Source organism: Amblyraja radiata, chromosome 4 (genome assembly GCF_010909765.2).
Source record: "Amblyraja radiata isolate CabotCenter1 chromosome 4, sAmbRad1.1.pri, whole genome shotgun sequence".
In the NCBI taxonomy this organism is placed as follows: Eukaryota; Metazoa; Chordata; class Chondrichthyes; order Rajiformes; family Rajidae; genus Amblyraja; species Amblyraja radiata.
In genome coordinates, this window is record NC_045959.1 from 42,451,291 (window position 1) to 42,461,584 (window position 10,294).

Sequence of the window (10,294 nt, forward strand, 5' to 3'; positions counted from 1 at the left end):
CAGCAGCTCCGCCCCAAGCAGCAGCCCCGCCCCAAGCAGCAGCCCAGCCCCAAGCAGCAGCCCAGCGTCGGAGACCCGACCCAGCCCAACCCAAAGTCGGAGACCCAGCCCAGAGTCGGAGACCCAGCCCAGCCCGGAGTCGAAGATGTCGCCGATGTCGCCAAACAGAAAGTGGAGACCCTGATCCCGGTGAAGGAGAACGATCAGCACCCACTGTGAGTCCCCATCACACTGCCAATTCCACCCACTACCCCTCCGGTCCCCCTCACTGGCTCCTCCCCCCCCCTCTCTCCCAGGGCTCTTCCCCCGTCTTTTCTCCAAGTTCACTCCCGCCCGCCCACACACCCCTCTCCCCCCACAACTCCCCCCACCCACACACCCTTCTACCCCCACACAAACCCCCCCCACCCACACACCCCTCCCCCCCACAAGCCCCACTGCCCACACCCCCCCCCCACCCCACCGCCACACCACCCTCTTCCGCCCATCATACACCTCCCCGACCACACACACCGCTCCTCCCCTCCCACCCCACACCCCCCCACCACACACCCCGCTTCACTCCCCTCCTCCCCCCCACACATGAAGAGGAGGGGGAGGGATTGCTCGTGGATGAGGGAAAATGAGCCATGCCTGCGCAGTTACGGGTTATGGGTGAGTGGTGGAATATTGCATTGGGGGAACGGTTGCGTTGGGGGAACGGGTGAGTGGTGGAATATTGCGTTGGTGAATGGGTTGCGTTTGGGGACCAGGCCTCCTGTGTGAGTGGGACGCAACGGTCTAGTCTAGTGTAAACTAATTCTTATAGCAATTGTTGGAAAACATTATATGTTGGTGTAGTTTTATAAATTATATTCAACCTATAGTTCACAACCACTAATATTAAATATTTATTCAATGTTACGTGTGATTAAAAACATTATGTAATCATAGAGTTATACAGCATGGAAACAGGCCTTTCAGTCCATCTCATGCATGTTGATCAAGATGCCCCATCTAAGCTAGCCCCATTTCGCCATGTTTGATCCATATGTCTCTTAAAATTTCATATCTATGTACCTATCAAGAAAAGACAAGATGGAATTGTAAGAAGAACCCAATGATAGAATTTGTAATTATGATTGGGGATGATCAGCATGATCACGATGTTTCAGGTGGAGACCCTTCTTCAGGTCTTCTTGGTCCTCTCCATGTAAGCGCTGCCAAGGGGAGTGGAAGTTGGGTCGGCTTTCTGAACAATTTTGCTGTTCATTTTTCCTCTTACTTCCACTCCCCAAAATTGGCCAGTGGGTGCAGTGATGATAATCAGGCCTGAATTCTGCAAATGGTGGGAGACTTAAAAGTGGCCCGAGGTCCTTCACTTTCTAACTTCATCTTCTTGGGCCTCAGTCTCAAACTAGTTAGTGTTAGATTATGTACATGGACTGAAATAGAACAGGAAAACTGATTCACATCTCACACGGAAATCTTTAACCAACCTAGCAGAACTATCTCAACCTGTTTTAGATACAATTAAATTTGTTTCAATTGCGAGCACAGATAGTGGGTTTTTGTACATGATGAGGACCCATAAACACGAGTGAGATAAATGGATGGTTGTTTTGGTTGGGTGGGGTGGATTGAAACCTACCCTGTGCTTTATTTGCTACCGGGAGATCTATATAAAGCTCATTTCAATGACTGGAACAAGCATTTGTGGCTTTGATGTAATATTTCTGCTAAAGGACAATTCTTCAAATAATAGAGTATTCCCATTGTGCTAGATTATCAGATTAGTGTCTGCATAAATCCTGGAGAGAGGCATAAAGGCAAGATTAAGAGCAATTCAACCCAATTGATACAAGAATACCTCCAGACACAGAGAGGAGTATGAAAACAACGCTGTACTGTAAATTGTATGCATGTAATTCTCTGTGACTGCTTAAAAATCAATACAATTTTGAAGATACAAATAAACTGAGGGTGAAGCCATGTGTCTATTACAACCTATATCTCTCAATTATTTCTTTTAACAAAACAGACAATAGGAATATTAGAAATTACAGGATCATAGAAAACACTGTAATTCACCCCAAAACCTGCACAAACTCAAATACCCACCAGCTCTTCCTGTGCCTTGGCACTATGATCTAGAAATTTATTCTCGTAACATCGACAAAAAGTGCTGTAAATTTAATCCAGAGTAGTGCAAAATTGCAGTCATCAGGCCTCCACACATGCAAATTTGACCCCTAACACTGTTTAGACTTTAGAGATACAGCGCGGAAACAGGCCCTTCACCCCGAACACTAGTTTTATCCTACACACTAGGGACAACTTACAATTTTACCAAAGGCAATGAACCTACAAACCTGTATGTCTTTGGAGTGTGGAAGGAAATCGGAGCACCCGGAGATAACCCACGTGGCCACAGGAAGAAAGTACAAACTCCGTACAGCATCAGTTCTTGGTACTAGACACATACTTGGAGCATAAATCTTTCTAAACAACAATGTGTGGCACCAAATTTGTCATATTAACTGTCGTTTTCAATCTCACTGGCTTGAGAAAAAAAATCATATTTTACTAGCATTGTTTCTTACAAACCATATTATTTAAAGGCCAAATCCCCAAACTGAATTGTTTGCCTGGCTGCTCCATGGCACTCTGTAGCCTCAATGCTTATTCCACATTCTGCTTGTACTTTAAAACTATCTTCCTTTCACCCTCAGCGACAATTATGCCCTCAAAACTAATCTCCAAAGAGGGTTTTCAAATTAACATTTCTCATGCTCGATGGCATGGAGGAGGATCTTAGATGACAGAGACATCACAGGTAACCACGGAAATAGCATGAGAGGGAAGGCATAAGGACCTTTTATCCACCCAAAAGTTGTAAGGAAACAAACTCATAACTGGATCATACTGAGGAGCATCATCAATGCAGGCTACACTTCATAAACAGAGCCCACATGCCACAACTTCAAATACTGGTTCATCCATAGTGTCGTAGAAACAGGACCTTCAGCCCAACTTTTCCATGCCACCCAACATGCCCCACCTAAACTAATCTCATTTGCCTGCTTTTGACCAATATCACTCTAAACTATTCCTGTCTATATACCTATCCAAGTGTCTTTTATATGCTTTCATGATACCTGCCTCAACTACTTTGTCTGGCAGCTCGTTCCATATACTCACCACCCTGTGTGAAAATGTTGCCCCTCAAGTTCCTCTTAAAACTTTCTCCTCTCACCTTAAAACTATGACCACTAGTCTTAATTCCTCTACCGGGGGTAAAAGACTACGCATTCCATCTATTCCCCTTATGATTTTATAAACACCTTGATAAGATTAGTCTCAGTCTCTTGCACGCCAAGGAATAAACCCTAGCCTGCCTATCCTTCTCTGATAACTCGGGCTTGTGAATCTGATGGTCACCGAAGGAGACAAGACTTTGGCTGACAAAAGCAGACGGAGTGGGCAAGGGAATTTTCTCCTATTGCAGACCACAAGACATAAGACCTTAAGACATAGGAGCAGAATTAGGACATGGCTAATCTATTTCCTTTTCAACCCCATTCACCTGCCTTCAACCCGTAAAACTTTGATGCCCTTACTAATCAAGAACATATCAATTGCTGTCATAAAAATACCCAATGACTTTGCCTCCACCATCATCTGCGGCAATTAATTCCATAGATTCACCACCCTCTGGCTAAAGAAATCCTACCTCATCTCCATTCTGAAGGCACATCCTTTTATTCCGAGGCTGTGCCTTCTGGTCCTAGTTTCTCCCACTACTGGAAACATACAGAGTTCCCCAAAATGCAAGCATGCATGGACAGGCCTCATTGGGTATTACTCCTTCCTTGAGCTGTAGGCCTGGAGTGTCTCCATGGTCCCCTAGAACAGAGAATATCTCTGCGGTGACTAACATTCTCCATCATCCAGTCCTGGTCGTTCCCCAAGGCCTGGGAGCTCTATCCTTCCCCTCCTGCATCCAACAATTAATGAAGAAGCTTAATTCTCCAGCATTTAAAGGAGTGCTGCTCATGTTCTTCACAGGTCTCTATAATGGCTGGTTTCCATTGTCACAGCTGAAAGGCTAAGCTATGACAACATGCTCTGAAACCGAAACAGCTCCTCGCTACATCAGGAAACACAACAACAATGTTGGGGGTTGCAAGATTACAACTGGAATGCCACTTAAAATGGTGTTAGTAGCCACGCAACTCTGTTAAAGTGCACAAGGAGTTTCTACAATAACCTGTCCATGCTCTTTTTAATACAGCCACTTTCACAATTTCATCAGGTAGTTAAATCTAAACTAGATTTGAACCCCCTTCCAAATGCTCCCATCCCAAGTTGACTCATCTCCAGAGCAAATTCCAAGTTCACCAACTGTCTCCAAAAACTCGAGTGTTTTTTGGATCTACTTGGCAGTATATTCAGTAATTATCACAAGTTCCTTCTCCGCTTTGCTCTGAGTATCCACTTTCACTTTTCATTCTTACTGCATATAACATTTAATATTTACCCATAGCTTGCAATATATTTTAGAACATAGAATACAGTGCAGGAACAGGCCCTTCGGCCCACAATGTCTGAGCTGAAAATGATGCCAAGACCAACTCTTATCTGCCTGTATATTGAATCCATATCTATTCCCTGCATATCCATGTGCCCATCCAGGTCTCTTAAATGAATTACTGTACAAGCCTCTGCCATTCCAGCGCCTTCCAGGCGCTCACCACCCTCTGTATTAAAAATATTTGCCCCACATAAATGTAAAACTTGCCCCTAATGTGTAGGATAGTGTTAATATGCGGGGATTGCTGGTCAGCGCGGACCTAGTGGGCCGAAGGGGATGTTTCCTCGCTGTATCTCTAAAAATAAAAAAATCTGGTAAATCTCCTCTGCACCCTTTCCAAAACGTCCACATCCTTCCTGTAATTGGGCAATCAGAAATGGATGCAATAATCCAAGTCCTATAAAGCTGCATCATGACTTCCTGCCTCTTATACTCAATGCCACGCCCAACTTGGACATCGACCCCAAGATCACTCTGTACATCAATGCTGTTAAGGGTCATGACATTAATGGTACATTTCCTCCATACATTTGACCTCCCAAAGCTGACCTATATCCCGTGGTACCCGGATGTGGAGTCGAAGGAAGAGGAGCCGAAGCAAAGGAGCCAAAGCCAAATAGCCGAATGGAAACAAAGCCGAAACGCCAAATATCCGAAAGCATACGAAGCCGAAACGCCAACGAACCGAAAGGGTGGGACGCCTAAAATCTAACTAACTGAAAGGCTGCGTCGCCTTCAAGCCAACTAACCGAATGCCGCTCTGCCAAAAAGTCAAATAACGGACATGATGTCGCCGGGGGGGCGGGCCTTGTCAGCGATTGTGCCAGACCCCCGCGTCCATCACATCACTGACCGGTGGAGACGGGAGGGTGGGGGTCATTTTCCCCACACAGGCCATTATTTGACTTTTCGGCAGAGCGGCATTTGGTTAGTTGTCTTGTAGGCGACGCAGCCTTTCGGTTAGTTGGCTTTTCGGCATGCTGCCTTTTCGGTTCATTGGCGTTTCGGCCTCGTATGCTTTTGGTTCGTTGGCGTTTCGCCTTCGTATGCTTTTGGTTATTTGGCGTTTTGGCTTAGTTTCCATTCGGCTATTTGGCTTTGACTTCTTTGCTTCGGCTTCTCGTCCTTCGACGCCACGTCTGCACATGATATCCCGTTGTATACATTGCAAGCCTTCTTCACAGTTCGCAAACTCAGTAATCTTGGTGTCTTCTGCAAACTTATAATAATAATAATTACACACTTTATTGTCATTGTAAATACATACATCGAAATTTCAGGCGCACTGCCCAAACAGAGCTCCAACGTAACAGATAAATAATAACGACATTGGAAACAACAAAAACGGCAAGAAAAACGTTGTCGTCAGAATGTGCAATATTTCACTGTATAATGTCGTGGCAGTACAAAATATTGGCTATGAGGGCTGTGTGTTCAGTTCAGAGTGGTGATGGCCTTGGGGTAGAAACTGTTTGCTAATCTTGTGGTGTGTGATTTGATCGACCTGTAACGCTTTCCTGAGGGCAGAAGGGCAAACAAGTGATGTGCGGGATGAGATGAGTCCTTTAGAATGCGTGATGCCTTCCACAGGGAACGAGAGCTATAGATCTCTTCCAGGGCAGGCAGGTGTGTGTTGGTGATCTTCAGGGCTGTATTGATGACTCTCTGCAGAGCCTTCTTTTCAGCTGCAGAACTGTTGCCGTACCAGACCAGGATGCCATGTGTCAGGACACTCTCTATGCAGCAAAGGTGGAATTACACTAGCAGCTGTCGTGGCAAGTTGACTTTCCCAAGTGATCTTAGGAAGTAAAGTCGTTGTTGTGCCTTCTTTACCAGGAAGTGCATGTTAGTTGACCACCTGAGATCTGCTGACATGTGGGTGCCCAGGGGACTCTGTCCACTCTTTCTCCATTTATGTGCAGTGGGGGATGGTCACCCTGCTTCTTCCTGAAGTCAATGATGAGCTATTTTGTTTTCCCAGTATAGAGTGCTAAGTTGTTCTCTGAGCACCAGCCTATTAACCTCTGTACCTCCTCCCTGTAAGCTGACTCATCGCCCTCAGTGATCAGCTCCGCCACTGTCGTGTCGTCTGCAAATTTTATGATGGTGTTTGTGCTGTGGGTCGGTATGCAGTCATAGGTATAGAGGGAGTAGAGGAGGGGGCTCAGCACACCGACTTGTGGAGCTCCCGTGCTGAGTGTTAGAGTGGGGGAGTGGTGGGTTCCCATCCTGATTGACTGCAGCCGGTCCATAAGGAAGTCCTTAATCCATTGGCAGATATTTTGTTCGAAGACTAGGCCGGACAGCTTGGAGACCAGTCTACTGGTTACGATTGTGTTGATTGTAGAGCTGTAACCCACAATTGTACTGCTCCCCACTGTTTTAGGTGGAGCAGTACTGTATGGAGGGCAGTGGCAATGGCGTCGTCTGTTGATCTGTTTGCTCTGTACTCATATTGGTGTGTATCCAGGGTTGATGGGAGAGCGGCCTTGATGTGCTTAAGACCAATCTCCCCAGGCACTTCATGATTATTGGTGTTAGTGCAACCGGCCTGTAGTCGTTGAGGCAGGTCATGGCTGCCTGCTTCGGAACTGGCACTATATGTAGACATGTGGGGACCATGCATTGTGCCAGGAATTGATTGAAGATTTTTGTAAATACGTTAGTTAACTTAACAGCACAGTCTCTGCGAACCCGTCCTGAGACTCCATCCAGACCGGCTGCCTTCCGTGTGTTAACATTCCCGAGTGTGTGTGTGACATCTGCAGTCATGTGACATCTGCAGTCCTTATGATGAGTGTCTGGCTGTTGGGTGTTGGAGCTGAAGTAGTGGGCATGACCGTCTCTCTCCTCTCATGGCGGCCAAATCTGCTCTGCCAGAGAGGCACTGTTGCTGGTGGATGAGTTGGCATTGTTTTTGTAGTTGGTGATGTGCCATATACCTTGCCATACGCGACGGGAGTCTGAGTTGTTGAAGTGACTCTAGATCCTTCACTTATAGGCTGCTTTGGCGTTCCTGACGCCCCTCTTCAGGTCAGACCTGGTCGCACTACACAGCTCTGTGTTGCCGGATTGAGAAGCCATATTGCGGGCTTACCAAAGGAGTCGGACGCCTTTGGTCATCCATGGTTTTGTCAACACAGTTTTTCATGTAAAAGGGTACAGTGGAGGTGTAAGTGTCAATCTTAGAAGGTACTAACCAACCTTCTAAGATTGCGAAAGTTATTCCAGACTACAAGTGTAACTTTTAATATTTTCAAGCAATATTGAGGTTCTCAGTACTACGGATTTTAATTGGAAGGGAAATTAATTTTCCCAAAGGCTTATGCTTCTTGCCATCCACTTTATTATCCAAGCCATGTTTAAGTTGAAATACCCAAAACCCTATCCTCATTTTAAATAGTAGTGCATGTTTCAATCTAAGCCATATCATTGCCATTCTTCAAACTAATCAAGGCATTATCTCATCATTTATGAATAAACTCACAGGTTTTTCCTGAACTGGACACAAATAATAATAATAATCCATTTTGGCAGAGTAAATATATGCAGGGTAATATTTGCTGGATTGATTGAAAGATACAGCATGAGAACAGGCCCTTCGGTCCACCAAGACCACAGGGATCCATTTGCACTATTTCTATGTTTTCCCACTTTCGCATCCACTCCCTACATAGTGGGGTCAATTTACAGAAGCCAATTGACCCACAAGCCCACATGTCTTTGGGATGTGTGGGGAGAAGGAAACCAAAGTACCCAGAGGAAACCCACCCAGTCACAGAGAGAACGTGCAAACCACACAGAGAGCACCTGAGGTCAGGATCGAACCCGGGTCTCTGGTGCTGTGAGGCGGCAGCTCTACCAGCTGTGCCACTATTAACCCAGATATCAGGCCATTAGTATTTTCTGCAAATCAATTATGAATTATAATTTACTTTTTCACTTAAGTTCCCAAACAGAGTAGAATAGGAGTCTAAAAAGACCCCAAATTGTCTCAGGTACCCTTTATGCAATGAATTTGTCACGATATGGAGAGCAAATACAAACCTAACCTACTGCAGATAATCTCTGCTATTTTAGTTAGCTTTATTTTACCCTAATTTCGATTAAAACTCACTATACTTACAGCAACTGTTTATAGTGTCCAGATTTCTTTCATTGCTATAACATTTTTCGTACTGGTCAGCTTGCATCATTGTTGATATAGCTGGTAAGTGTGATAATATTTCTGCATGTAGCCTTTCCATGAGAGCTGCATAAACAGCTGGGGACCAGGAGAACCTCACACAGGAGTCCATACATCAGCGACCTCAAAGTGGAGGCGTTCCATCACCTTTAGCTTCCTTCTGCTGCATTTTAAATCAGTTAGTTAATTTGTCATTAATGCCCTCAGACTAGAAATTTCCTCTGAGCTGCTCATGGGGTTTCTGCAAAGTTAAAACACAAGAGTGGGAACAGCTGCAAGGAAATTCCCAGTCCTAATCTTGGCCAACAGCTTTAGATGTGGAACATTATGAAATTCTTTCTTAAAATCCAATTATCTTAATAATGCATACCATCTAAATTAGTTAATTCCTTATAGGATTGTGGACCTGTTGCTTTTAATTTAAGTTGACTATTCATGATGACCCGACATTGACAGTGTTCATACAATGCTTCGCTATGGTCATTCTTTAACAACGCTTGACCAGGCAACTACTCTTCATGCCACCTTTTAAAAATATGGTGCGTATATTGCCGATATTTCCAAAACTTTTAAAAATCCCATCTTATTTGAGGATTTAACAAAGTATCGCGTTGGTTCGTGGAGTCCAGCAACATTTCACATTTAGTGCATTTCCAAAACATTGCCCTCTCAATACTGCACTACAAGTCAACCAAGCATGTGCCAAGGTCTTTTGGATGGGGACTCTAACTCATAAACCTCTGGCAGAGGCAATTATGCAGCCACTGAGACAAGAGCAACATCAAAAGTATTCACACCACATATCTGTTTACTCTTATTCCTCCAAATAGTCTTCTATATGAATAGTTTCTTTAGAAATCCATTTCATCTTCAAAGTAGGTTTGCATCTGCACAGCTAAAATATTTCATTTAAACAGTGTTGCTGAAGTCTATGTTCCTTTTTTTTAAACTAGTCTTTTACTTCCTTGTGAAGCTAGTGTTCATAAATGTATATTTACTGCTATTTTTATACAATTGTGTTCAACACCTTGATAGCTTTTGACTTGCTGCACAACCATTACCTCTTGTGCCATTCTCCTTTGGCCATTTTCTCCTTTAAATCTTGTTTTTCTCACAATCATTTTCTTGAAATACTACAGAGCGTATTGAGATCAGAAATGTTTATTCTTAATGCACCGGGTTTATACTTTTACTTCAAAGTAGGGAAACGTGGAACTTTCTGCAAAGTGGCAGTCAGTCAGCAATTATTATACAACGTAAATCATGATAGGATTACATCGTGTTCTGTGAGAGGCAATACGTTCTCTGCTGGCGGACGTATTTTAAAATGTGGATTGATTTTAACGTCTAGTTCTGAAGGGAAAGGCCAGTTTATTGAGGTAGATTTTAAAGTGCTTACGGTTGTGAGTAGCTTCTCCACACAGTCAGGTGTCACGCTGTGTAAGTGGGTCAGGTGGAGCTGGAGATGTATCTTGTTGCTGAGAACATCCTGACAGAGAGGGCAGCAGATGACGGGCTGCATGGAATGCTGGGAC

At 44.4% G+C, this 10,294-nt stretch overlaps 1 protein-coding gene across 10 annotated transcripts in view; it reads right to left on the reverse strand.

Annotated features, from left to right (window-relative positions):
- The window catches only part of zfhx4 (zinc finger homeobox 4), a 326,096-nt gene that overhangs the window by 27,981 nt on the left and 287,821 nt on the right, over positions 1-10,294 (reverse strand). For all 10 annotated transcript variants that reach the window (XM_033019258.1, XM_033019260.1, XM_033019262.1 and 7 more), the window contains one exon: positions 10,159-10,294. This exon is cut by the window's right edge and continues 65 nt beyond it. In XM_033019258.1, coding sequence (XP_032875149.1) covers positions 10,159-10,294 — 136 coding nt within the window. The remainder of the gene's footprint in view (positions 1-10,158) is intronic.